Below are 27990 nucleotides of genomic sequence, written 5' to 3' on the forward strand. Positions count from 1 at the left end.
GCAGCGTCTCGGACATGCCGATGGAGCCGAGCTGCGGAGCACAGGCAGCCCCGAGAGTCTCTATGCAGCGCTCCTGATGCCTGTTGGACATGGCTTCCAACCTCCGCCAAGGGTAGGTGGTGTGCCAGGCTTGTGAGTGGGGCTGGGGAGCCGTGTCCACCTCCCTGGGTGACTCAAGCGATAGGGACAGAACCTGGGAGCTGCATGGAACCAAGGGCTTTGTGCATCCCATAATATGCCCCCCTTTCACTGCAAAGAACCCTATACGCCTGGTCCCCCCGAAATGCAGCCAGCTCTGGGGAGGAGGGAGCATGCTGGAGAGACAGGCAGGGGCAGGCAGGATCCCCAGGGGGCCGGAGCAGACAGGAGCTGGGCTGGGGCACTGGGGACCAAGAGCCCCTGGGTGAGACGAGCGTAGTGGGTCTTGGAGAGGGGGATGGATGTCCGCATCCCCCAAAGCACCAGCTGTGAACCGGAGCCCTGGGCTGGCAGCCCCAGCTGAGTGCCAGGGAGACCACCCCAGCCCAGGCCCCCAGGGCAGGGCAAAGGACAGAGGGGGGCTTCCACTGCAATCCCACCCCCACCGTGTAAGGACCCCGCTGGCGCCTGCAGATGAGGCTATCATGGTGGAGGGGCTGGCGGGGGGGGAAAGGGGCCATGGGACAAGCAGCATCAGGGTGAGCTCTCCCCCCCCAGGCCATAACGGGTTAATAATGCCCGTGCGGGTAGGGGGCGCGGGGCAGGTCACTGAGAGCGACCTGGGGGCACCGGGCTGGGGGGCAGTGCTCTAGGGCAGCCAAGGGCCTGGCAGTGCTCCACACCTACTCTGGCTGGTCAGCCAGGTGAGCGCCAGCCACGCCGAGGGGCACCCGGCCTGGCACAGGTGCCAACGGGGCAGGGAGTGGCTGGGGGCAGCTGATGGAGCTGGCTTCCCGGCCCCCGGGCTGCCTGGCAGGGCCCCTGGGCTGAGAGTGGCCCACTGGGGAAGTGGGCCTCATTCCTTGCCCCCCAAGCCAGCACCCCCTTGAGGGGAAAGACCCGGGGCCCATAAACTCCCTCTCCCAGGGCTGCAGGAGATCTGCGACCCCGAGACCCTGGACCCCAAGGGCGACCTCCGGCTCGACTTCCAGGAATGCGCCACGCTGGTCGCCATGGTGACCGCCTGGTTTGGGGGGGGCGCCCTTGTGGGGCAAAGCGCGGTGGAGGGGGGGCAGACATGGGCGATACGCCATTGTTCTCCCAACAGTGTCCCTTTAATAACAATAAACAGAGACCCCCAGCCGGAGGGGCCAGCAGCCCCTCAGCCGGACCATGGAGTCAGTCACACGGGGGGGCCTGGGGTAGGGGGCAGGGTCTGCTGGGAGAAAAGCGGGGTCACAGCACAAGGGGGCGGATACACTGCACAAAGGGGCGGAGTCACTGCACAAGGGGGCGGAGTCAGCCCCCTGTACTTTGCTTTACCACCTGAAGCAGTCTGGGGCCCCGTGGGGCTGGGATCCCCCAGAGCAGCGGGGTTGGACAGACTTGAGCAGCTCCGGCCCCAGCCAGCAGGGGGCAGCGCGACACGCCCTTGTCCTGGGGGCAGGTCCCACATCTCCTGTCCGGAGTCCGGCAGCCGCCTCTCCTGCCGCAGCCGCCTGGCAGAGCAGCCCCCGGCCACCGCGGCGGAGTCACCCCGACTCTGCGTGCTCCCCAGAGACCCCCCCCCCCCCGAGGTCTGAGCCAGCGCCGGCCAGTGGGATCCCGCGTGGGTCGGCGGGTGCCTAGCCCGAGATGGGCACGTGGTCGTCGCTGCCCTCGCTCCAGTTTGTCACCCACTCCTTCTTCTGGATGGTGCCCGTCTTCTCCTCGCGGCAGAGCTGGCGCTCCTCCCACGGGATCCTGATGGCGTGGTACTGCGGCACCGCGGCCTGCTGGTGCCGGGGGCGCTCGAAGAAGCCCACCTGGAAAGAGGCCAGAGAAACGGAGTCAGCGCCCGGCCCCCGGCAGAGCCCAGATGCCCCCGCCCCACGGGGGGCGCCTCCGGCAGACAGAGGCTGCATTTGGCTGGAGCAGGGGCGCCCCCAAGTGGCTGCCGCGTGCATCAAAGGCGGCGATGAGAAGCCAAGGCCAGAGACAGCGTCACCTCCCCTGCAGGTCTGCGAAAGGCTGATCCCCACGCGTCAGGGACGGGCCCAGCTCATTCTACGCCCCTGGCAACGCCCCTGCCTGACGGCCGCGGGTCGGGGCGCATGGCACACGGGCATGCAGCCTGGCACACCCAGGCGCTGGCCTGGCACCCGCAGGCACACTCACCAGCGGCACCCGCCCCGGCACACCCAGGCGCTGGCCTGGCACCCGCAGGCACACTCACCAGCGGCACCCGCCCCGGCACACCCAGGCGCTGGCCTGGCACCCGCAGGCACACTCACCAGCGGCACCCGCCCCGGCACACCCAGGCGCTGGCCTGGCACCCGCAGGCACACTCACCAGCGGCACCCGCCCCGGCACACCCAGGCGCTGGCCTGGCAGACACCCTGCTCCCCCAATGGGCCTGGCACACCCGCACACTCATGCACTGTTGCTGCAGATGCTCTTGCACACCCGTGCACGCCCCTTGCCCTCCATGAATGAGGGGCGGGGCTGGCTGTTACCGCTAGGCCTCCCCGGCTTGTTTCTCCACCTCAGAGGGCTGCACGGCCAGCCGGGCCCGGTAATAGTTGGTGGCGTACGGGGCCGCTCGGCTGCTCCGCTGGAAGAAGCCGCACTGGGGAGGAAGTGAGGCCGAGGCGAGAGCATCAGGCCTGGGCCAGAGAGCCGGACCCAGGGGACGCCGGGTTACGGATGGGGCCCAATCCCTGGGGACACATCTGCCCTGGAGCAGAGAGCCCCCTTCCAGGACCAGGGTAGCCGGGTCCCCCCTCCCCCCGGCTCTCACCTTCCACAGGACGGAGACCAGCAGCCCCAGCACCAGCACCCCGGCCAGCACCGCGGTCAGGATGATCCACCAGGGGACGCCCCGGGCCACCACCGCGCTCGGGTCCAGGTAGACGGTGACGGGGATCTGGGGGGGAAGGGATCAGCAGGATCAGGACCAGGAGGCGGGGCAGGGGGCGGGGCTGGGGGAGCGGCCAAGCCGGTACCTGCGTGGCAGCATCCTTCAGCACCAGGTTCTGGATGGTGGATTTGACGGTGATGTTGGCGCGGACGAGCAGTTCCATGGAGGTCACGGCCGGGTACTCCTGGGGGCAGGGAGATGGTTCAGCCGGGTGCCCACGCCCGGCCCCCCAACCCCCCAGCTGTCCCAGGCGGGGGCAGGATTCTGCAGTGCAGCCGCGCCTCGGCCCCGCGGCCCAGCCCAGAGCTGGCTGCCCCGGCGCCGGCTCACCTCCAGGAAGGTGCTGTTCCACAGGCGCCCCCAGGCCGTGAGCACGGCCGAGCGCTCGAAGCTGTGGAGCGGGCACCGGAAGACGAGGCAGCGGGCGGTGCCCCGGGCGCAGTCCTGGAGGGGGAGAGAGCGGGTCAGCGGGCTCCAGGCAGGGAGGGGGGCGGGGGGGGCGAGCCATGGGTATCCAGGCTGCAGCGTGCTTCATGGTGTGCGGGGAGGAGAGATTCCCACCCCAGCCAGGGTCACCCCAGGGCCCCCCCACAGCCCCAGCCAGGATCTCCACCCCCCAGAGCCACTCACCAACGTGACGTTCCTCCTCTCAGCGTGGGCACGGTGCCACCAGGGCCCCGTGCTGGGCACCTCCGGGCGCTCGGCCTCCCTCCTGCTCCTGTCCTGCCCGTGGCTCTCCTGGGGGCGGCAGGAGAGGTGTTAGGGCGGCTCCCTCCGTGTGCTGGGCCCCCCCCAGCCCCTCTGTGATGCTGCAGCACGAGCTGTGCCCCCGGATGCCCCTTCCCCCCATGCCAGGCCCCTGTGGGGGCAAACAGCTGGGCACAGCTTAGGGCAGGGTCCCAATCCCCATAGCTCGATCCCTGCAGCGGGGGCTCCAGCCCCTCGTTCCCCCCGCCCCGAGCTGAGCAGCAGCCCCCAGCTCCCCCCCCCACGCCCCGTACCAGTGCCAGCCGCAGGGGGTTGGCCGCCGGGCTGCAGGACACGCGCTGCCCGGGCCGGGCCGCCAGCTCCAGCCGCAGCGGGTAGAGCAGCCACTTGCCGTTGGCGAGCTCGTGGGGCCACAGCAGGTTGAGGAAGGCCGAGCCCAGGGTGTTGAGCGACTGGCCCCGGTTGGAGACCTGCGGGGGGGAGACGCTCACCAGCCTGAGTCTGTGGGGCAGGGTCAAATGCCACCCACCCCTCCCCCGCCCAGATGGGGAAACCGAGGCACCAAAGGGGGAAGAGACGTCCTGACACCCAGCCCCCCCCCCCACTCTAACCACTAGACCCAGCTCCCCTGTCCCAGCTGGGAATGGTCCCCGGCGTCCTGAACTCAGCCCCCCCCCGCCCATGATCCTCCACCCTCCCGCAGCCATGCTCAGGGTGGTCGCAGGGGAGGCTCGGGGTGACGTCTGGCCGGGGGGCGGGGGGGAGGGTTACTGGCCCGGGCGCTGCCCCCTCCCCCGTGCGGGATACTCACCGTCACCTCGTAGCGCACGGCGCTGCCCACCTGGCCCTCGGTGCGAATGGCGCTCTCGCCCCGTACCTGGCCGCCAAAAAACAGCCGCCGCGGGACGGCCACGCTGCGGGGGGGGGACAGAGTCAGGGAGGGCAGCTGAGAGCCCTGCAGAGCCCCGCCCCCAGACGGCTCGCCCCACCCCCAGCCCCTCCCCTGGCCCCCAGACAGCTTGCCCCACCCCCAGCCCCACCCCCGGCCCCCAGACGGCTCGCCCCACCCCAGCCCCCACCCCCAGACGGCTCGCCCCACCCCAGCCCCAGCCCTGGCCCCCAGACGGCTCGCCCCACCCCAGCCCCTGCCCCACCCCAGACGGCTCGCCCCCAGCCCCAGCCCGGCCCCAGACGGCTCGCCCCAGCCCCTGCCCCACCCCGAGACGGCTCGGCCTGCCGCCCTGCCCCTGCCCCACCCCTGGCCCCCAGACGTCTCCCCTTGCCCCTGCCGTGCCCCCCCGCGGCCGCCCCACTGGGGCACTCACCCCGTGATGGACAGGGGCAGCTCAATGACCACACGTGCTCGCGCCATCACAGGCCGCAGCCCCGGCTGCTCACTGATCCTGGGAGAGAGAGATGGGGGGGCATCATGGGGGTCCCCCCACTGCAACCCCCCAGTGGCCAGCTGCAGTTCCTCCGACCCCCTCCACAGCCAACCCCCCACCCAGCCCCTGCCCGGCCCTCCAGGGGGTGCTCACGTGCTCAGCTCCAGCTCCAGCTCCAGCTCCTGGGTCTCGATGGTGATGCCCGAGGTGCTGACGATGAGATAAAACCGCACCTGGGGGGGAGATCAGAGAGATCAGGGCCATGGGAGGGCAGAGGCCAAGGGGAGCAAGAGGGAGGTGGGGAGGTCTGGGCACAGAGCGGGGGCAGTATGGTCTGGGCGCAGTGTAGGGGGCACTGGAGGGGGAGTGAGGTCTGGGCGCAGTGCGGGGGCAGTATGGTCGGTGCAGTGAAGGGGCAGTGAGGTCTGGGTGCAGTGCGGGGGGCAGTGAGGGGCAGCGAGCTCTGGGCGCAGTTCGGTTGGCACAGGAGGGGCAGCGAGGTCTGGGCGCAGTGCGGGGGGCACAGTGCGGGGGGCAGCGAGGTCTGGCACAGTGCGGGGGGCAGTGAGGTCTGGGTGCAGTGAGGGGTAGCGAGGTCTGGGCGCAGTGCGGGGGGCACTGGGGGGGCAGTGAGCTCTGGGCGCAGTTTGGTTGGCACAGGAGGGGCAGCGAGGTCTGGGCACAGTGCGGGGGGCACAGTGCGGGGCAGCGAGGTCTGGGGGAAGTGCGGGGGACACTGGGGGGGCAGCGAGGTCTGGGAGCAGTGCGGGGGGCAGTGAGGTCTGGGTGCAGTGAGGGGGCTGTGAGGGGCAGCGAGCTCTGGGCGCAGTGCGGGGGGCAGTGAGGTCTGGGCGCAGTTTGGTTGGCACAGGAGGGGCAGCGAGGTCTGGGGGCAGCGGGGTCTGGGTGCAGTGCGGGGGGCACAGTGCGGGGGGCAGCGAGGTCTGGCACAGTGCGGGGGACAGCGAGGTCTGGGTGCAGTGAGGTCTGGGCGCAGTTCGGTTGGCACTGGTGGGGCAGCGAGGTCTGGGCGCAGTGCGGGGGGCACAGTGCGGGGGGCAGCGAGGTCTGGGTGCAGTGAGGGGCAGCGAGCTCTGGGCGCAGTTCGGTTGGCACTGGAGGGGCAGCGAGGTCTGGCCGCAGTGCAGGGGTGCAGTGAGGGGCAGCGAGGACTGGGCGCAGTGCGGGGGGCGCAGTGCGGGGGGCAGCGAGGTCTGGGCGCAGTGCAGGGGGCAGTGAGGTCTGGGCGCAGTTCGGTTGGCACTGGAGGGGCAGCGAGGACTGGGCGCAGTGAGGGGCAGGAATTTGGGGGGCTGATCCCCACCTGAGCTCCGCGCTTCATGGGGTTCCCCAGCTCACACTGCACTTGCGAGCCGTTCAGGTTGGGCAGGCAGGGCTGCTTCTCCTGGAAAGGACGAGAAGTCAGAGACCGGGGCCTACAGCGCCCCCCCCGCCCCCCCTCCCTCCCCCGTACCAGGCCGGGCCCGGCCCACGCCTCATGGGCCCGGACCCCGGAGTAGGGCAGGGCCTCGGGGAAGGTGGCCGTGAGCAGGGCCTCGTGGGCGTCGTCCCCGTCCCGCTGCGGCGCCGCTGGGTCCGAGGGCAGGTTGGTGACCTGGATCTCCAAGGCCACGTCCTTCTGGTCGCTCATGGCGAAGACGGCCGTGCCATCGGCGCCCCTGCGGCGGAGACAGGCAGGCCCGGCGCCACGGTGAGGGGCCCCTGCGGGCATCAGCACAGAGACCCCCCAGAGGGGGCAGACCCCCGGCTACCCAGGCCCCACCTCATCCTGGACCCAGCAGGGGGGCACCATGCAGGGAGCCGCTGCCCCAGAGGGTGGGATCTGCCCCCAGACCCGCCCCTTGGATAGATCCCAGCCCCCCACCAGGAGTGACCGGCCCCACCTGGCCAGCTGGGGCAGGAGAGCAGGTCTGAGAGGGGCCAGTATGTGTCTATTACCCCTCCCCCCATCCTGGGCCCCCCAGGGCTCAGCCCCAGCCCCCCCTCACCTGGGCAGGGGCAGGAAGTCGGCGTCGCCCACGCGGGAGCAGAACTGGTAGCGCAGCTGGAGGTTGCTCTGGCAGATCTTGTCGTCCCCGCAGCCCTGCTTCAAAAAATTCACCTGGGGACAAACGCCCCCGGGGGGGGGTCAGCTGGGACGGCCCCCAGGCAGCGCTCCTCCACCTCCGCGCCCTGCCCCCCAGCTAGGGCTCTGCAGGGCTCACCCGCCAGCTCAGAGCCGTCCCCCAGAACATTCCCGCGGACTCTGCATGTGCTCCAGGAGTCCAGCTGTGCCCACAGCACAGACGGACGATGTCCCCTGTGGGGTGCGGCCGGGCCTGGCCGCTGGCGACACCGCACGGGGCTCACTCACCCAGCACCGACATGCAGCCCCCTCTGGGGCGGGGCCCGGCCACCGGTGACACCGCACGGGGCTCACTCACCCAGCACGGACATGCAGCCCCCTCTGGGGCGGGGCCCGGCCACCGGCGACACCGCACGGGGCTCACTCACCCAGCACCGACATGCAGCCCCCTCTGGGGCGGGGCCCGGCCACCGGCGACACCGCACAGGGCTCACTCACCCAGCACCGACGTGCAGCCCCCTCTGGGGCGGGGCCCGGCCGCCGGCGACACCGCACGGGGCTCACTCACCCAGCACCGACGTGCAGCCCCCTCTGGGGCGGGGCCTGGCCGCCGGCGACACCGCACGGGGCTCACTCACCCAGCACCGACGTGCAGCCCCCTCTGGGGCAGGGCCCGGCCTGGCCGCCGGCGACACCGCACGGGGCTCACTCACCCAGCACCGACGTGCAGCCCCCTCTGGGGCGGGGCCCGGCCGCTGGCGACACCGCACGGGGCTCACTCACCCAGCACCGACATGCAGCCCCCTCTGGGGCGGGGCCCGGCCGCTGGCGACACCGCACGGGGCTCACTCACCCAGCAACGACATGCAGCCCCTCTGGCTCACTCACCCAGCACCGACGTGCAGCCCCCTCTGGGGCGGGGCCCGGCCGCCGGCGACACCGCACGGGGCTCACTCACCCAGCACCGACATGCAGCCCCCTCTGGGGCGGGGCCCGGCTGCTGGTCAGCAGGACGCAGCAACCCCCCGAAAGGCTGACACCGGTGCTGGGCGCTGGCCAGGGCACCCTGACGGAAGGTGCCAGGGGATCGGCACCGCCAGGAGCTCTGATCCCACAGGACGAGCTGCTGGCAGGGCAAGGGGCCGGGCGCTGGCGGTGGCGCTGGTGGAGGGGGCAGAGAGCCTCCTGCTGGAGCCTGTTCCTGGCGGGGCTCCCGCCCATGTGCTGTGCACGCCTGACCCTGCTGAGCGGGAGCCCATGTCCCCAGGGGCCGTCACCCAGGAACCCGCCTCACCTCTGCCCTCTGGCTGCTGGGCAGCTGGGCGTTGAGCACGGGCATCAGCGGGGGCAGGGCGGCAGCCTGGGCCTGGCGCTTGCTCCGGGCGTGCTCGATGCTGTACGTCAGCACCACCACGATGGGGCGGAGCTTGTCCCGGATGCTGTCCTGCAATGAGGGAGCAGGGGCTGAGCCCGCGGCAGGCCGGGGGCGGGGCAGGGCGGGGCAGGGCAGGGCGGCAGGACCCACCTGCAGCTGGAAGGTGGCCTTGACGCAGGCGGGGGCGCGCTGGTGGGGCAGCTCCACCACGTCCGAGAACTGGTGTTCGGGGTCCGTGGGCTTCCGGTCCAGGAAGGCGACTCTGGGGGCCTGGCCCAGCTTCTGCCGGTCCACGTCAGCGTCCAAGGTGTACGCGAGTGCTGGGGGAGGAGGGAGGGTGGGCATGGGCTCTGCTGCACCTTCCCTGCCTGGGGGGATTGCTCACCCATCAGCGAAATGCAGCCACCTCTGGGGTGGGCACAGCAGCTGTTTATACGGGGATCTGTCACCCATCAGCGAAATGCAGCCACCTCTGGGGTGGGCACGGCAGCTGTTTATACGGGGATCTGTCACCCATCAGCGAAATGCAGCCACCTCTGGGGTGGGCACGGCAGCTGTTTATACGGGGATCTGTCACCCATCAGCGAAATGCAGCCACCTCTGGGGTAGGGCTCCCCAGTAGCTTAGAGCACCCTCAGGGTTGCTCTGGGTTGTGTCCTGCTTCCCTTAGCATCCTCTGGGCTCTGGGACCCAGAGAACGGCCGTGGGGCAGCATGCTCTGGGCGTCTCCCTGTGCCGGGTGCGGGAGCAGGACTGACGCGGGGGGGTATTGTCAGGTGGTATCATCCCCCCCCAGCACGGCACGTCCAGGCCTGGGGGAGTGCGGGGCCCGGCCCAGCAGTACTCACTGACGCGGGGGCTGTAGCTGGCAGGACTGGCCGTGTAGCTGAAGCAGGCTCGTACTTCCACGCTGCACAGGGAAACCACAGAAAGCCTCGGCCTGAGACAAGGCCGACGTCAAACCAGCCGCCCCCCGGCTAGGGGGGCTCAGCACCCCACCCTCCGGGGAGGAGGAGTAAGAGCAGGGCCAGCAGGTTCCCTGCATAACCCAGCTCTGAGCAGGCGCTGGGAACAGGCATTTGCCCCTTTCGTCGGGGTCAGAGTGCGCCGCTGCCCTAGAGATGGGCAGCGCTAACCCGGTTGTACCCCTGGGGAAACTGAGGCAGGGATTGGCCCAAGGCCCAACAGGTCAGTAGCAGAGCTGGGGACAGAACCCAGGAGTCCTGGCTCCTTCCCCCCCCGGCTCCAACCCACCAGCCCCACTCCCCTCCCAGAGCCGGGGAGAGAACCCAGGAGTCCTGGTCCCCAGCTCCCTGCTCCAACCCACCAGCCCCCACTCCCCTCCCAGAGCCGGGGAGAGAACCCAGGAGTCCTGGTCCCCAGCCCCACGCCCTACCAGCTCTAACCACTAGACCTCCCTCGCTCCCTGGGTGTGGAACGTGTGCTTGGCTGGCGGGGGCGGGGGCACAGCTCTGGATCCCAGGGAGCCTGGGGGCGAGGCTGCTCTCACCAGATGCCCAGGTGGCGAGGGCAGTTCCTGCTCTCCAGGTCGATGTTCTGGGGGGAGAGGGAGACGTTCTTGGAGACGTGGATGACAGGCCGGGCTCTGCAAAGCAAGAGGGGAAACCGCTGGCAAAGGCACCCGGCTGGCCCGTGCCCCGGCTGCACCAGGCCTCCCGTCTCGCAGTGCCCCGGGCGGCCCAGGCCCTCCTGCACGCTGGGCACGGTGGGAGCCGCCGGCGTCACCCAGGTGGCTGATCCAGCCGGACGCAGTGCAATGCCCAGGGCTGGAGGGGCCAGAGTCCCTGCCCGGCTCCCTCCCTCGGGCCTGGGGGCGGGCGGCAGGGCAGGCAGCGCCCACCTGTACAGCACCACGCTGTCTGAGAGCGTGCCAACGAGCAGGTCCGGGTAGAGATTCCCGTCCACGTCCAGGCCCCCGGACAGGGCGTAGCCGAAGGTCCTCACCCCGACGCCTTCCCCGTCCAGGACCTGCAGGGGGACAGACGGACGGAGAGCGGAGCCGCCAGCGTTTAGGACAGGAAGTGAAGGGGGCGGCGGGGGAGGGGCTTAGGAGCCCGCAGTTCAGTGACCCTCTCCCCCGCCCCGGCGCCCTGCTCGCGCCCTCTCACCTGGGCCGGTTTGGTGACGATGCCCAGGCTGCTGCCGTGGTAGATAAAGACCTTGCCGGCTCCATCAAAGGGGGCTCCCACGGCGATGTCTGCGGGGGGGGGGGAGGTTATGGCTGGAGCAGGCTGGAAGGGGGTTGTGCCCCCCCGGGGCACTAGGGCCAGGGCCGTTCCCCTGCCCAGAGCTGGATACTTGCCACGGGGGGGAGGGGTCCCTCCCTCCTGCAGGGGCAGCTCCGTTCCCCAGACCCCGTAACCCAGCTGAGCAACCAGCCCCATCGCCTGCCCCCAGCCCATACCCGCAGGGGGAGCCCCCCAAGGGACGGCGCCGACTCCCCAGACCTGGGACCCCAGGTCAGACCCAGCCAGGCTCCCCCGCTCCCCCTCCCCTGGCCGCCCGGCCCCTCACCCTGGAAGCCGTCCTGGTTGAGGTCGCCGAGGGCGGCGAGGCCGATGCCGAACATGGAGTGGGAGGTGCCGTTGAGGCGGACGGGGCGGGGGTCCGCCCAGCGCCCCGCCTGGTTGATGTACACGTAGGCTGCCCCGCCGATCTCCTCCTGCCGATCGAAGAAGTGGGGCGCCCCCACCACCAGGTCCATCCAGCTGGGCGGGGGCAGAGAGCAGCAGAGTCAGGCCCAGCGCCCAGCCCGCCCCGGAGCCCCGGCCCGACACCCCCGCCCCCGGCTCACCCGTCGCTGTTCAGATCCAGCACGGCCACGGCGTAGCCGAAGGAGGAGCTGAGCTGCTCCCCGGGCAGGATGACCTCGGGCACCAGGCGGTTGACGTTGTCCCGTCGCAGGATCACCACGGCCCCGGTGTGGTTGGCCCGCGGTGCCCCTGTGACGAAGCTGAGCTGGCCCTGCCGAGTCAGGCCCTTCCCCGAGTCGACGGAGAAGCCTGGAGCGGGGGGCAGAGCGACAGGCAGGGTTGGTGCTGCTGGGGGGGGTCCCCCAGGGCTCCTCAGCAGCAGGGGGGGCAGGGACTGCCCTGGCCCTACTCTCAGCTCGGGTGGGAAGAGCCCCCCCCCCGACACTCGCTGAGCCCCCTGCTGCTAGATCCCGGGGTGGGGGGGGAATAGACGGGTTCTGTCCAACGCCGCACCCTCGGCCAGCGCAGCCCGGGGGTACGTGGGCCCCACCCCAGCCAGAGACACCGAGAGCACTGCCCCCTGCTGGATGCAATCAGCACGGCTCCTGCGTGTGGCAGAGGCTCCGTACTGCGCAGAGCTAGTGAGGATTCCCGTGCAGCTGCTGCAGCATGGGCTAGGCTGGAAGGACCTGGCACCTAACCCGTCCCACGCTGAGCCAGCACGTGGCCGCAGGAGGCCGGGGCAGGACCCCACACCTGGGGCCGGATGGAGTCTCTTCCAGCCACAGACCCTCCCCACCCGCTGGGGAGAGGAGAGGTTTGGCTAACGCACACCAAGCCCACACACAGGCTCCCGGGGGCTGGACAGAGCTGGGGTGGGGGCCTGGGAGGCACCAGCTGTGAACTCCACCCACTCATCCTCAACCCCACAGGGTGGCCTAAAGCCGGGCCCCCCGCCCCCTGCTCCATATCTGGGGGGCCCAGAGCAGCGATCCCCAGCGCCCGGCCCCTCTGCTGCTCCGTGTGTCTGTCCATCTCTCTCTGCTCAGCCCCCCAGACACTGGGCCCGAGGACCCCGCCAGCCGGGATACAGCCCCGGGGGCAGGAGGATGCGGGGGCCAAGGGGAGCAACCAGGAAGCTGGACACGCCTCATATTTCAGATACCGGGCAAGGCCCAGCTAGCAAACACCCGGCAGGGCGGGGTGACCGTGCTGCAAAGGGGGGGTCCCCTGCAGTGCTCAATGGGCGAGGGGAGGATTGCACAAAAAGAGCAGCTGGATGAGCCCCCCCCCCACTAACATGTCTCTGCTCTGCCCGGGCCTCCGGCTGCCCCTCACCGTGCCTCAGTTTCCCTGCGGTGCTCTCCAATAGCACATTGGACCACCCAGGACTCTCCAGGAGAGTGGGGGGTGTCTGGTTGTTAGAACTGAAGGAGGTGGGGGTGGGAGTCAGGACTCCTGGGTTCTATTCCAGCAGCTCCAGGGATGCTGCCAAGCCAGCACCCCCCCACCCCCTGGATGATGCCTGGCAGGGCATGCCCGTGCCATGGCCAAATCACCCAGGTGCTGCTCTGTGGCATCCGTCTCTGGGGCCTAGGCCGGCAGCGGGTCAGTGCGTGGGGCCAATGGGGGGGCAGCAGCCGGGGCTCAGCGAGGGGGGCACATCCTGCTGGCAAGCACTGGGGAGAGCCATGCACCCCGAACCGAGCGACACCCCCTCACATCCCACAGGACACACCGCATGCAACACAGCCCGGGCAGCACCTCGGGGACTCTTCCAGGCTCCGTGTCCCTCTCCCAGCAGGGATCCCCAGCCCCCCATGTGCTGACCCCCCTCCTGTCTGCAGCCGCCCCCCGCCCAGGACACCCCTGCGCTGCAGCCAGCCCAGATGGGGCCACGCGCCCGTCCCCGGAGCCTGGAACGTTCCCTGACAGCACGGGCACAAGACGCTCACGCCTGGCAGCAGAGCGGGGCCTCCCCGGCGCTGGGCTGCCCCTGCTCACGGCCTCCCCCCCGGCACCCAGGGGGCAAGGGACGGTGCTAGCGCCTGGAGATGTGAGGGGCAGGGGCTGCCCTGAGCAGGTGTCCCCACAGATCCTCCCCCCTGCTCGGGGCCTTGGGCCAGTGGGATGCCCTCTGAGCGGGGAAGGGTTCACGCCCTCTCCCTGGTGCCACGGCCAGCAGAATCCGTGTTCCCCGGGCAACGAGCACCAGGACGTGTAAATCCCTGCGCACGAGCATCCAGCCTGGCACGCACAGCTGCAGAGCGGGGGTGGGGGGCTGCGGGGGTGGGGGCTGCAGGGGGAGAACCGCGCAGAGACGGCTCTGACGTGGGGAGAGGGAAGGGGTGAGGGTGGGGGGTGCAGGGTTTGTGTGCTCGTGTCTGTGCAAGGACGGTTTGTGCTCGCACATGGGGCCGTGCCGGGGTAAGTGTGAACGGGTGTGTGGGAGGGGCAGCAGTCACCCCCTCCCCCCATACCCTACACCCCCCCCACGCTATGGGGCAGGACCTGGGCGTGGCGCCCCCCCCGGCCCAGGAGCAGAGCGGAGTTTTCACTTCCCCTCAGCTCCAAAGGCCAAGAGGAGAAGGAGCTCGGGGGGGGCCCGGAGCCGGGGGCCCGGCCGGCCGCTCGCTCGCTGACAGGCGGGCGCCACACGCCGCCGCGGTTACACACCTAGGTTGCTATTCTGGGCCACGTCGCCGACGGTGCCGGGCAGCCGCTCGCCGGGCTCGGCCGTTTTATACACCAGCTGGTCGGGGTCTGCGCTATGAACATTGGTCATAAACAACAGACCTGCGGGGCCGCGCCAGGCCGGGGGGGGGGAGAGAGAGAGAGAGAGTTAACGGACGGAGACCCCTCCCCAGCCAGGCACCGAGGGGGCGGCCCCCCGGGCGGCAGAGGCTCCCTCGCTGGTTCCTGGGGGCGAAAGACTCGACCGGCCGCTGCCCCGGTGCCCGGCCTGCCCGCGCTCCCTACCGAAGTAGCTGTTGGCGGGCACGGGGATGAGGGAGGGGTCCTGGTCCTTCTCCCCCCCGGCTTCGTAGGGCCCGTCGTCGTAGGTACCCGGCTCCAGGGAGCTCTGGCTAAGGAGCTCCACGCGCAGGTCCCCTGCCAAACCAGAGAGGGGTTAGCGGGGGCGGGGGGGGCACGGGGGGGGGACAGTCCTGGCTCCTCCTCTGCCTGGCACAGGGGTCGGAGCTTCCAGCGTTGGGTCTGAACTGAAGGTGGCCGCACGCCCTAAGGAGAGAAACGGTTCTCCCCCTCCCCCGCCTGCCCCCAGCCACGGGCCCCTTCCCCGCCTGCCCCCAGCCACGGACCCCTTCCCCACCGGCCCCCAGCCACCGGCCCCTTCCCCGCCTGCCCCCAGCCACGGGCCCCTTCCCACTGCCCCCAGCCACCGGCCCTTCCCCGCCTGCCCCCGCCTGCCCCCAGCCACCGGCCCTTCCCCGCCTGCCCCCGCCTGCCCCCAGCCACGGCCCCTTCCCCCCCCCCTGCCTGCCCCCAGCCACGGCCCTTCCCCTGCCTGCCCCCTGTCAGCCACGGGCCCCTGCCCCCCCCAGCCATGCACTGTTCCCCACCCCCCATGAGTTACCACCAGTCCCAGGATAGCTGGGCCCATGCTCTGATCTGGGGGGTGCCCAGTCCCTAGCGTCTGTGGGCATTGGGAGAGAAGGAATGCCCCGTGCCCCTGGCCCCACCCCTACGCCATCCCCACCCCGTTCCCTGCCCCTGCCATCCCCATTGCCCCGCCCCATGCCATCCCCGCCCCCGCCATCCCTGCCCCCATTGCCCTGCCCCCACGCCATCCCGCCCCCATTGCCCTGCCCCCACGCCATCCCTGCCCCCATTGCGCTGCCCCCACGCCATCCCCACGCCATCCCTGCCCCTGCACGCCATCCCCACCCCGTTCCCCTGCCCCCGCGCTATCCCTGCCCCCACGCCATCCCCACCCCGTTCCCCTGCCCCCACGCCATCCCCACGCCGCCCCTGGCCCCCTGCCGGCTCACCCTTCCAGTTGTAGGTGCCGGGCGCCCCGAAGAGGATGTAGTGGTTGTCTGCGGTGAAGCCGGCCGACACCCCCTGCTGGCAGAAGCCGAAGCGGTCGTGGCCCTGGGGACGCCCCTCGCAGAACTTCCACTCGCCCCCGTCCAGCTCCTCGCTCACCGTCAGGTCCTGGCTCAGCACGTAGCAGCGCCCGATGACGTCCCGCGTCTCCAGCGGCTGGTTCACCCGGTTCCGCGACTCGTAGAGGTGGGCGCAGGTCTGGGATCCAGCCGGGGGATGACAAGTGGGGCAGGTTAGAGAGGGTCCCGCCCCCTCCCCCCCCGTGCCCGACGCCTCTCCCAGGCTCCCCCCCATCACTCGTGAAACACGAGGGCCCCGCTGCTCGGCGAGGCAGGACACAGGGTCCCGGCTTCTCGGCTGCTGGCTCTGGGGAGCGACTCGCCTCAGGCCACACAGCGAGTCAGCAGCAGAGCTGGGAATGGAACCCAGGTGTCCTGGCCCAGCCCCCATCCCGGCTCTAACCCACTAGACCCCCCCAGAGGGCGGAGCAGAGGGCGTCTCCCCCCCCGGCAATGCCACTCACCACGATCTTGCCGCCGGCACCTTGGCTCTTCACGGTGACGCCCAGCCACTGGTTCTCCTTGCTCTCCTTGCGCAGGTCCACTGGGGGGAGGCGCAATCAGCCGCCACGCAGTCAGCCCCCCCCCCCCCCCGAGACCCACTGCCAGGCCCCCCCCAGCAGATCCTTGGCCCAGGATTCCCACCCACTCCCCCAGGGGCATCGCCGGGCACCAGCCCAGAGTCAGCTCGGCCAAGGGCCACGCGCAAGGAAACGGGGCCAGATCCTGCTTCTGGCTGCAGCGGTGTAAATCAGGAGTAACCCCCCACCCATTTCAATGGAGCCACCCTGGATTTACCCCGGCATCACTGAGGGCAGGGTCACCCCCGCTCCCACTCTGGGTTTATGCTGATGCCACCAAGGGCTCCCGCCCCCCAGTGCCCGTACCTCCCTCGTCGATGGGCACGCGCCAGCAGTCGTCCGTCTCGCCTGTCAGGGGGCAGGCGTAGAGGCCGCCGGTCCGGTTTGCCTTCTGGCCTGGGAGGGCCGGCGCCTGCGGGGCACCCACCAGCATCCTGGGGGGGACGGGCGAGTGTCAGTGGAAGGGGGGAGATGGGATCAGCCACAATCAGACACCCCTCAGGACGGGCTCCCAGCCTGGGGGGTGAGGGGTACAAGGGGCCCATGGACAATTGCCAGGTGACACCCCCCTGCCCGCTGCGTGGCCGAAAGGAGCTGCCAGCCCCAGGACAGCAGCGCTGCAGTGACCCCCAGGAGTGGGGCAGTGACAGGGGCGCCCCGTGCACCCCGCGGTGCCGGAGCCCTGCCCCAGAGAGGGGCCCAGCGGCTCTGGGGGGGATTTGGGGGAGACTGTTGGGCTGAGACCCAGCACCGTCAATCCATGAGCTGGTGCCCAGTCGGCAGATGGGAGCGACCTGGGGTCACTCCTGCCCCACGGCGGGGGCCAAGCTGGCACCCCCTAGAGGGGAGCAACCCCGCGACCCATTCCCGCCTTCCAAACTCAAACAACTAAAGAATCGAACGCCTGGCTGGAGGAGCCATGGGGGAGGGGTTTGGACAGCCCCCCCCCCATCGCTGTCCCCTCGGATGCTCGTCCCCCAACCATGACATCTAGACGGGGATTTTCCCCTTGTGGTGGGCGGGGCTGGGGCTGGGAACGGCGCCGGCGGCTCTCCCGGGGGGCGCGGCAGGAGCCAGGCTGGTACCAGTGCTCTGGGATGGGGGCAAGAGGGGCCCTGCCCTGGGAGGGAGGAGTGGGTGCAATGGGGTGGGGTGGGGCCTGGCACCGGCTGTGCCCCGCTGAGCAGTGGGGAGGGGACCCATGGCTCAGGACGGGGGGTTCCCGGGGGGCAGGGGGCTCCGCCCCGTGCCGCTCAGCCGTGGCCAACAGCTGCAGCCTCGGAGGGGGCCCCGCTCCCGCCTGAGTCACCGAGGGAGCCCGCCCCGGGGCCAGCTGTTCTCAGCCGCCCTGGCCCCTCGCTGGGAGGGGGCAAACCCCAGCTGGATCCCCCCGCCCCAGACGTTAGCCTGCCTCACGCCCCGGCACCAGCTGGGGTCCCAGCCAAGAGCCAGAGCCAGACAGACGGGGCGAGGCCGGGCTGGTGCCAGCCCAGTGGGGCCGAGAGCCGGGAATAGCGGGACCCCGAGACTGCAGGTGATGGGCGGAGCCTCGGCGATGATGGGCGTGTGCACAACACACAGCCCCGCGCAACCGCCCACTGAGAGAGAGACACACCCAGAGCCCCACGCAACACCCTGCACAACCACCCACTGAGACACACACACACCCAGAGCCCCACGCAACACCCTGCACAACCACCCACTGAGAGACACACCCAGAGCTCCACGCAACACCCTGCACAACCACCCACTGAGAGAGACACACACCCAGAGCCCCACGCAACACCCTGCACAACCACCCACTGAGAGACACACACACCCAGAGCCCCACGCAACACCCTGCACAACCACCCACTGAGACACACACACACCCAGAGCCCCACGCAACACCCTGCACAACCGCCCACTGAGAGAGAGACACACCCAGAGCCCCACGCAACACCCTGCACAACCACCCACTGAGAGACACACACCCAGAGCCCCACGCAACACCCAACCACCCACTGAGACACACACCCAGAGCCCCACGCAACACCCTGCACAACCACCCACTGAGAGAGACACACACACCCAGAGCCCCACGCAACACCCTGCACAACCACCCACTGAGAGACACACACACCCAGAGCTCCACGCAACACCCTGCACAACCACCCACTGAGAGAGACACACACACCCAGAGCCCCACGCAACACCCTGCACAACCACCCACAGAGAGACACACCCAGAGCCCCACGCAACACCCTGCACAACCACCCACTGAGAGACACACACACACCCAGAGCCCCACGCAACACCCTGCACAACCACCCACTGAGAGAGACACACCCAGAGCTCCACGCAACACCCTGCACAACCACCCACTGACACACACACACACAGCCCCACGCAACACCCTGCACAACCACCCACTGAGAGAGACACACACACACAGAGCCCCACGCAACACCCTGCACAACCACCCACTGAGAGACACACACACACCCAGAGCCCCACGCAACACCCAACCACCCACTGAGACACACACCCAGAGCTCCATGCAACACCCTGCACAACCACCCACTGAGAGACACACACACACCCAGAGCCCCACGCAACACCCTGCACAACCACCCACTGACACACACACACAAAACCACCCACCAGCCCGTGCGCGCGCACACACACACACACACACACACACACACACACCCAGGGCCGTCCTTAGCCACAGGCAGAACAGGCGGCCCCTAGGGCACCCCTCTGCCTGGGGGCACCGCTCTGCGGGGAGCCCGGACAGCCGGGAAGCAGTGGAGCATGTAAGAGCAGGCTGCTGGGTCCTAGAGAGACGAATGCAGCACAGGCTGAGGGAGGGGATGGGCTGCTGGGGTCTCTGGGAAGGAACTCACCTGTAGGGTGACCAGATGTCCCGATTTTATAGGGACAGTCCCGATTTTTGGGTCTTTTTTTTATATAGGCTCCTATTCCCCCCACCCCCGGCCCGATTTTTCACATTTGCTCTCTGGTCACTCTAGGTGGGGGTAATTGGTACCTATATAAGACAAAGCCCCAAATATTGGGACTGGCCCTATAAAATCAGGACATCTGGATCTGGTCGCCCTAGCTGGGGAGCGCGTCTCTCCCCCAGGCTGGCAGTGATCCACCTCATCCGGGGGGAGCTGCACAGGCAGGATGAGCTGCTGTGGCTCCATGGGTGCCCCGGCCCTGAGATCAGACGCTGGGCTAACTTCACCATGGTCCGTAAGGCTGGTGGTGGTGCCCATTGGCGTGTGATCGGAGATGAGGGTTTGCTGCTGCTGTTGCCACTCTGCACCCCAAGAGGTGGATTTTGGGGTCCTGCAGTTTTCCACCTATCTCCTCCTCTACTGCAGCTGTTGGACCAGCAGGCTGGGGGGGGGGAGCCAAGCAGGAAAGCAGGACTGCGTTGCCATTTAGATTGTCATTTAACAACTTTGTTTGCCAAAAGAGCTTGCTAACAATCCTGAATTCAATGTCAATATTTAAAAAAAAAATCAATCTCTCAGCCAAAACCAGAAAATTATTTGTCACAAGTTTGGTATGGGGAAGGGAGTGGGCCAATTTTTATCAGAGAAACAAAAAACATTGACTGACTTTCCTATAGCCTTGTTACTGCTAAATAGAGCCCTCCAACAACTGTGATATGCTCATCTCCTTACTAGTGTATAGAGCAGGGGTCAGCAACCTACGGCACATGTGCCAAAGGTGGCCCGCGAGCTGAGTTTCTATGGCACGCGGCGGTGGGATGAGCGGCTCAGCCCTCCACTGCTCTGGGATTCCAGCTGCTGCCCCATTGCCACCTGGGGTCCCGGCCGCCGGCCCCACTCAGCACCCACTGCTGGCCTGGGGACCCCCAAGGAACCCCAGGCTGGCAGCGGACTGAGCAGGCCGGCAGCTGATACCCTGGCTGAGCCACTCAACCCGCTGTCGGCCTGGGGTTCCATTCACTCAGCTGGTAGCGGGCTGAGCAGGACTAAATTCAACGAAATAGGAAAACAAGAGCAATTAATGACAAAGTGCAAGAACCTAGAGCAGTGGTCGCCAGACGAAGGACCGTGACAGTGGACGAGCATCCGCCGAAATTCAGCAGCATTTCAGCGGCGACGCCTCTGGATGACGCTGCTTATCGGCGGCAAGCAGCATCATCCAGAGGCGTCGCCGCCGAAACGCTGCCGAATTTTGGCGGCATTTCGGCAGATGCTCGTCCACCAGCCAGTACGCAGGGGCACTGAGAGACCCCTGCGGGCGCCATGGCACCCGCAGGCACCACGTTGGGGACCCCTGACCTAGAGAGCCTCCTGAAGCACGGCAATCGTTTTGATTTAAATGGACTTGAACTGTATGAAGAATTGAGTTGTTGCTACATGCAAAATCAATGATGGACGTTGTACAGTTTACTCAGACCAGCAAACTTGTTGACATATCCTCATGTGCACATTGCCACTCGTATTCTCCTGACAATTCCTGTAACAGCAGCATCAGGAGAATGGAGTTTCTCAAAACTAAAGCTCATTAAAAACTATCTCCGCTCTACAAGGAGTCACTTGGCTTGTTTGATTGGAAGAACAGCAAGACCAGCCATCACTTTGTCTTTGTCATACAATGACACTATTACCGATTTTGCAGCCAAAAAAGCCAGAAAGATGCTTTTAATTCAAAACTAATCCTTGTTTCAATACCTCTGCATAGAAATTTCCAATAAAATGTTGACAAATTTAAAACATTATTTGCATCATTCTGTCAGATCAGAATTTTTTCTATAGTGCTACTTCTTTAGTGCTAGTCCATCAGCACTACCGTGCGCTTAACTATGTGTGACGAAGTGGGACTGGTCGCACTGGGGGCTGGGTACAGATCCTAAGTATCTAGCAGCAAAAGTCCATGCAGCAAATGCCTGACACATTGTCTCCAACACCTTTAGCCAGCACCTTTGCAGGTGTCACGGAGTGTAGGGGAGTCAGGCCCTGCACCCCCGGGCTCCCTGCCGATTCACCAGGACTCTCAGCCAGCCAGTAAAGCAGAAGGTTTATTTAGACGACAGGAACACAGTCCAGCACAGGTCTTGCAGGCACAGATAACAGGATCCCCCCTGTTAGGTCCATCTTGGGGCCCCATAACCCCCATCGGGGATCAGAGCCCTCTCCCCCTGCTTCCCCTCTGTTCCCAGCCAGCTCCAGTCTGCCCAACCCCCTCCGGCCCCTCCTCTCTGCTCAGCTTCTTTCCCAGGCCAGGAGGTCACCTGACCCCTTTGTCTCCAACACCTTCAGCCAGCACCTTTGCAGGGAAGGTGCTCGGGCCATCAGTTGCTAGGAGACAGAGTGTCAGGCATTTGCTGCATGGCCTTTTGCTGCTAGATACTTAGGATCTGTACCCAGCCCCCAGTAAGACCAGTCCCACTTCGTCACACTATGTTAAACTGGTTTTAATAACATGCATGTGGCAAGTCTTCCAGCAGTGTAAGCTTCTGTTTGTGTTGCTAAGAGCAAGACAGGCACAGGGGCACCAGTTTAATAATCCTGCCTAGGGCACCATAAATCCTAAGGACGGCCCTGCACACACACAGCTCCATGCAACACCCTGCACAACCACCCACCGAGACACACACACACCTAGAGCCCCACGCAACACCCTGCACAACCACCCACCGAGACACACACACACCCAGAGCCCCAAGCAACACCCTGCACAACCACACACACAGCTCCATGCAACACCCCGCACAACCACCCACCGACACACACACCCAGAGCCCCACGCAACACCCCGCACAACCACCCACAGCCCCACGCAACACCCCGCACAACCACCCACCCACCCACAGCCCCATGCAACACCCCGCACAACCACCCACCGACACACACACACCCACCCAGAGCCCCACGCAACACCCTGCACAACCACACACACAGCTCCATGCAACACCCCGCACAACCATCCACCGAGACACACACACACACCCAGAGCCCCACGCAACACCCTGCACAACCACACACACAGCTCCATGCAACACCCCGCACAACCATCCACCGAGACACACACACACACCCAGAGCCCCACGCAACACCCTGCACAACCACCCACACAGCCCCATGCAACACCCTGCACAACCACCCACCCACAGCCCCACGCAACACCCCGCACAACCACCCACCGACACACACACACACCCAGAGCCCCACGCAACACCCTGCACAACCACACACACAGCCCCATGCAACACCCTGCACAACCACCCACTGAGAGACACACACACACCCAGAGCCCCACGCAACACCCCGCACAACCATCCACCGAGACACACACACACCCAGAGCCCCACACAACACCCTGCACAACCACACACTCAGCTCCATGCAACACCCCGCACAACCACCCACCGACACGCACACACACACACCCAGAGCCCCACGCAACACCCTGCACAACCACACACACAGCCCCATGCAACACCCCGCACAACCATCCACCGGGACACCCACACACCCAGAACCCCACGCAACACCCTGCACAACCACCCACTGAGAGAGAGACACAAAACCACCTACCAGCCCTTGCGCACACACACAGCCCCCGCCATCCCCCCCCCCCGAGCGAACCACTGAGTTTGCCCTTGACCGAGGCGAAGCCCAAGCTGTGATCTAACACCTGGGGGCGGGAAGAGGCCAGGGTGGCCCCAACCCCCATTCCAGGCCCAGCAGCTGCCCCCAGCCTCAGCCCCACCAGTCCCCATGGGAAGCTCCTTGGACCCAGCCTGGCCCGATTCAAGATCCAGCCCCGATGCCAGCAAGGCCCCTGGAGCGCAGCGCCGCCCCTCTGCTCCCCTCCTCCATCGGAACCCAGGCGATGGGGGGGAGGGGGGAGTACGGCCAGGGCCGGGAGAAGAGGGGACCCTCACACCCACAGAGCTGGTGGGGGGGGAGCTGTGACCCCCCCACCCCAGGCTACACCCAGAGCCACCCCACCTCTGCAGACTGGGAAGGGGGAGGAGGGATGGGGGGGCTGGATCCGGGGGGGCAGATTCTGATGGGAACAGCCTGGAGTGGCGCCAGGAGCCAATCGCCACAAACGATAAATAACCAGGACCAGAAGCTGCTGCTTAGTCACCGGGTAATTAATACCCGGGCAAGCGCCAGGGGCAGAGGCAGGATTGGGGGAGGGGGCGACGGAGCGGGGGGGGGGTCACTGCTCCTGGCTGGGATCAGGACTCAGCCGCGGGGGTCACACCCCAGTCTCAGGGCTGCCACACTGGACTGACCCGGAGCCAGGGCCGGGGATCGGCCCCCTCGCCCACAGGCACCCGCCCAGCACCGGGGGAGGAGCCCCCAGCCCCCCATGGGAAGGGTTTGCCGAGCCTGGGGCGACAGCAGCATTGGATCCTGGGCACACAGAGGCTGGTGCCTGAATGTGCCACGTGCACACTGCTCCCTCGTGCACATGCACGGCAGCCTGCCCCTCTCCTGCAGAGGCCTGTGGCCATCCCGTGCACACTGCTCCCCCACAGCGCCCCCTGCAGGGAGCCCCCGGCCAGCGCTCCCGCCCCGCCCCCCACAGCGCCCCCTGCTGGGAGCCCCCGGCCAGCGCGCCCGCCCCGCCCCCCACAGCGCCCCCTGCTGGGAGCCCCCGGCCAGCGCTCCCGCCCCGCCCCCCACAGCGCCCCCTGCTGGGAGCCCCGGCCAGCGCTCCGCCCCGCCCCACAGCGCCCCTGCTGGGAGCCCCGCCAGCGCTCCCCGCCCTCCACAGCGCCCCTGCTGGGAGCCCCCAGCCAGCGCTCCCGCCCCACAGCGCCCCCTGCTGGGAGCCCCCGGCCAGCGCTCCCGCCCCCCACAGCGCCCCCTGCTGGGAGCCCCCGGCCAGCGCTCCCACCTGCTCCCACAGGGAAAGAGACGCCAAAGAGGCAGGACAGCTCCCGAGAGGAGACAGAGACGGAGCCGATAAAAATAAACTGGAATTCACTCCAAATAACTCGGCAGCAACATGCCCAAAAAAAGGACAGGGCCAGAGAGATCCCATGAGCATCTGTGCTGGCCCAGGGAAGCCACCTTGGGGGTCCCAGGGGCTGGGCACAGAGCCACCCTGCACCTTCCCTATGCCCCCCCACCCCCAGCACGCACCCCCTCACCCCCCACTGGGAACGCACCCATGCTGCCTCGGTTTCCCCAGCACCCCACCCTGCTCCCAAGCTAAGCCCCCCAAGGGATCCCATTGTCCAGACGGGCTGCCCCTGCCTGGCAATCCCGTTGGGGAAGGGAAGGGAAGGGAAGGGAAGGGGAGAGTCTCCCTCCCTGCACCATAGATCCACAGCCCAGGGCAGCCGGAACCGGGCCCCCTGCGTCTCATGGAGATTTCGTTTCCTTTGGCATCACTGCTGACCCCAAACCGAGGCAACCAGGTGCAGCCCCCTGGGCTGGTGCCACAGGCCGGCTCTGCGCTGGCGTCACCCCAGAGTCACACCCGGCTAACGCCCTCAGGCAGCAGAGTCGGGGCCCAGGACTGGGCAGGATCTTTCCTTCTCCCTCTGGCCTGGGCAGCAGGACACCTGGGTTCTATTCCCCATTCTGCCACTGACCCGCTGTGACGTTGGATGAGTCCCAGCCCCTCTGTGTGACTCGGTTTCCCCTCCTGCCTTATCTAGTTAGACTGTGAGCTCCTCAGAGCGCAGACGGTCTCCAACTCTGCTGGTGCAGCGCCTGGCAAGACGGGGCCCCGATCCCGCGGCCATACAATCTCTACCCGTGTCTGCACCCTGCTCCCAGACCCTTTGCGCTGTGGAAGTGACTGTGCGAGGCGCAGGGCTCGGGGAACCGGCCGGACACTGAGCCAGGTGGAGCCCAGAAACGCTCCAGTGCCAGGGATGGGACAGACCCAACTCCCAGTCCAAAGCCCTCGGTGCCGAGCCTCCCCCCTCGGCAGCGTGCGACGGCCCGGCCAGGATTTGCACTAATCCTGCGCTTTGTCCGTGGCGTCTCAATGCAAACTCCCGGGGGCTCCGAGCAGCGAGAGCAAATCCCCCCGCGGGGAGGAATTCCAGGAACGTTTGACGGGCTTCAGCCTGGAGAACAGGGAACATGAACAAAGCTCCCCCGGCCCCAACAAACAGACAGAGGCACGTAGGAACCCTTCCTGCGCCAGCCAGGGCGTGAGACCCAGCACCTGTTCATCCCCCAGACTGGCCGGCCTGCGACCCGCCCGGCTGGGAGAGGGCCTGGCATTTCACCAGCTCAGCCCACACGAGTTTTTATCTTCTCCGGGCAGTGACCTCCCCTCCAGAGGCCCCCAGGGAAGTGCCTGGTGCCAGCGAGGGCACTGCTCTGAGGATGCTCACAGCAGCCAGGGGCCCAGCCCCGGGAGCTGCCCCACGAGCTCACGCTGCCAGAGCCCATCGGCAGCTCTGCAGAGAAGGCAGCTGCTGCCCCCGAATCCAAATCAGAGTTGGCAGAAACTGTGACAGGCTGGAGCCAACAAAGATGGCGCTGGGGGCGTGATAAGGGACAGCACATTCCCCTGGCTGCTGCTGTGCCCACGCCAGCCCTGCGTCACCACCAGCAGGGGGCACTAGCACCACCAGCCATGACTCCCCCGGCTTCGAGCAGCTGCCAGGAGCCCCCAGTCGTCCCGTTCCCCCCCCCCCGATGTCTCAAGGGGGGGCGTTATAAGACTACAAGCCTCACCCTCATGTCTCGCCCCCCGTTTTGCTGTTGCTCTGTGCACTCGATGCGCCCCACCCCAGAGGTGGCACCATCCCAGGGAGTCTGCAAAGAGGCTAGAGAAGCACCATGGAGCAGATGTGGGGCCGATGCTGCTGCCGCTGGGGCAGGCCCAGGGGGATTCTCAGCCTCCCACCCCCACGGATCCAGCCGGCCCGGGGTCAGCGCTATCGAGTTCCCCTCCCGGCTCAGGCTCCAATCCCTGCTGAATAATTTACCAGGGAGGGGGGAACCCAGGGATTTACGCCCAGGGCAGCTCGCAGAGTCTGGGCCCCTCACCTAAATGGCCTATTAATGATTCTGAGCAGGGCCCACAGCTCCATTCATATTCATGAGGGCTCCTTTCACCCTTCGCAGGCTCCCTCGCTGGCCCAGCTGGGAGCTGCCCACGTCCCTTGCCCCAGGGAGCCCTGGCCCTGCACCCAGTGAGAGGAGGGACAGAGCGGGACACCGCCAGGCTGAGGATCGCAAAGCGCTGACATGGCCACGTCCATCGCTCCTGCATCACCAGCAGCACCACGGCCCTGGCGCCCCACACGCTGCCAGCCCCGGAGCATGGCCGTCGACCTCGCTACCCGTACAGACTTCAGAGGGGTAGTGGACAGAGCACAGCACTGGGACCAGGGAGCCCTGCTCCCACCTCTGCCACAGGGTGACCTTGGCCAAGTCCTTTCCCACCCTGTGCCTCAGTTTCCCCATCTGCACAACAGGGATAATGACGCTGTAACGTGCAGGGGGGATTATTACACAGCTCAGCTCTGCCCCCCCCCCAACACATTCTCCCACCAGCAGGTCTGTGCCCCCAATGGGGGGGGGGAGAGGAAGGAACTGCTGTGGTACAAGCTCCCCAGACCATGCCCCCTCCCACAGCCCCTGGGGATCTGGGCATCTGCGCCTCCATGGGGGGCACCCGGGTTGCTCCAGACAGCGCCCCTCCTCTGCCCCCCCCAGGGCACCAGCAGGGCAGGATGCCTGGCAAGGAGTATCCCCAACCCAGGATGGGCAGATCTGCACCCTGGCTCCCTGGCCGGCCCCATGGGGTCTGTGTGCTAGTCAGAGACACCTCCAGGCGAGCCCCCCAGCCCCCTGGCTGCCCCCTTTAGGGTCACAGAGGTGGGAAGGGCACCTGACCTGACAGGTGCAGCCCAAGGTCACCCAGGGAGTCAGGAAAAGAACCCAGGAGTCCGGGCTCCCACTCACCACTAACATCACTTAGCTCTTAGGGGTGACTCCGGACTGACCCTGGGGGAGCTGGGAGCCGAATCCGGCCCCATTCCATTGCCGGGGGGGGGGTGACTCCGGACTGACCCTGGGGGAGCTGGGAGCCGAATCTGGCCCCATTCCATTGCCGGGGGGGGGGTGACTCCGGACTGACCCGGGACACCCCTGAAGCCCGGGGCCAGCCTGGGTTCCCCACTGGAGGCTGGATCTGGCCCGGGGACCCCATGAGCGGATCGCAGAGAATCCAGGGAGCAGGAGGGAGCGACCCCCCCCCAGCGGGTCGGTGAAGGTCCGGGGGGGGGGCAGGGCCAGGCGGCCTCCTGGGGTAACAGACATTACCGTGCGACACCCCCCCCCGGCGGGGAAGTTACTATTTAGAGCCAAGGGACCGGGGGTCTGGGCTCCCCGCCCCGAAACTTGCTAGGATCGGCGCGGGGGAGGGAGTTTACAAATCCCCCCCGGCTCATGCAGAGTGCCCGGGGACACCCCCCCGCCCCCACGGGAAGGCTCCGGAGGGGGGGAATAAGGGGACCCTCCCCCGCCCCCACGGGAAGGCTCCGGAGGGGGGGAATAAGGGGACCCCCCCGGGAAGGCTCCGGAGGGGGGAATAAGGGGACCCCCCCGCACTCACCAGCTGGCGGGCTCGGGCCGGAGCTGCCGGTGCAGGGCCACGGAGAAGCCGAACAAGCTGCCGCCGGCCCCGTCCTTCAGCAGCGGGTCGGTCCCGTCCAGGTTGAAGGCGGCGCCCGCCAGGAGCTGGAGGCCGAGGCAGCAGAGCCAGGCGCCCGGCGCTCCCCGCATGCTGCCGGCCCCGCTCCCCGGCCCCGAACCCGGGACAGGTGCGTGGGACCCTCCCGCCCCGCCTGGCAGCGGCTGAGCGGCGCCCCCCGGGCCGGGCCGGGGCTTCGGGGCCGGGCAGCTGCCGAGGGCGCCGCCCCCGCTACGAGCATGTGCTTGGCAGGGGGAAAGCGCCGCAGCCCGCGCTGAAATGCAGCCACCTCTGGGGGGAGCCCGGAGCGCGGCCGGGGCGGGGC

General features: G+C 67.8%; 1 protein-coding gene across 7 annotated transcripts; it reads right to left on the bottom strand.

Moving 5' to 3' along the window:
• Nucleotides 1–180: 180 nt before the first annotated feature.
• Nucleotides 181–27908, bottom strand: ITGA7 (integrin subunit alpha 7). Of its 7 annotated transcripts, XM_039514648.1 has the most exons (27): nucleotides 27588–27908; nucleotides 16320–16447; nucleotides 15897–15976; nucleotides 15316–15571; nucleotides 14285–14416; nucleotides 13982–14101; nucleotides 11407–11614; nucleotides 11127–11320; nucleotides 10721–10809; nucleotides 10453–10580; nucleotides 10102–10197; nucleotides 9440–9501; nucleotides 8742–8911; nucleotides 8511–8660; nucleotides 7140–7252; nucleotides 6605–6809; nucleotides 6455–6535; nucleotides 5284–5363; nucleotides 5071–5148; nucleotides 4557–4659; nucleotides 4039–4215; nucleotides 3668–3775; nucleotides 3368–3481; nucleotides 3123–3221; nucleotides 2918–3043; nucleotides 2634–2746; nucleotides 1810–1943 (listed from the first exon to the last, which is right to left on the bottom strand). In XM_039514648.1, exons 1-26 carry the CDS (start codon nucleotides 27755–27757, stop codon nucleotides 2636–2638), a joined length of 3378 nt encoding a protein of 1125 aa, XP_039370582.1. In that variant the 5' UTR covers nucleotides 27758–27908; the 3' UTR covers nucleotides 1810–1943; nucleotides 2634–2635. The 7 variants fall into 7 exon arrangements, with proteins under 7 accessions (XP_039370581.1, XP_039370584.1, XP_039370585.1 ...); XM_039514647.1 differs by lacking the exon at nucleotides 2634–2746 and having other exon boundaries at nucleotides 181–1943; nucleotides 27588–27907; XM_039514653.1 differs by lacking the exon at nucleotides 14285–14416.
• Nucleotides 27909–27990: the final 82 nt, after the last annotated feature.

This window comes from Mauremys reevesii, linkage group 25, assembly GCF_016161935.1.
Source record: "Mauremys reevesii isolate NIE-2019 linkage group 25, ASM1616193v1, whole genome shotgun sequence".
Taxonomy (NCBI): domain Eukaryota; kingdom Metazoa; phylum Chordata; order Testudines; family Geoemydidae; genus Mauremys; species Mauremys reevesii.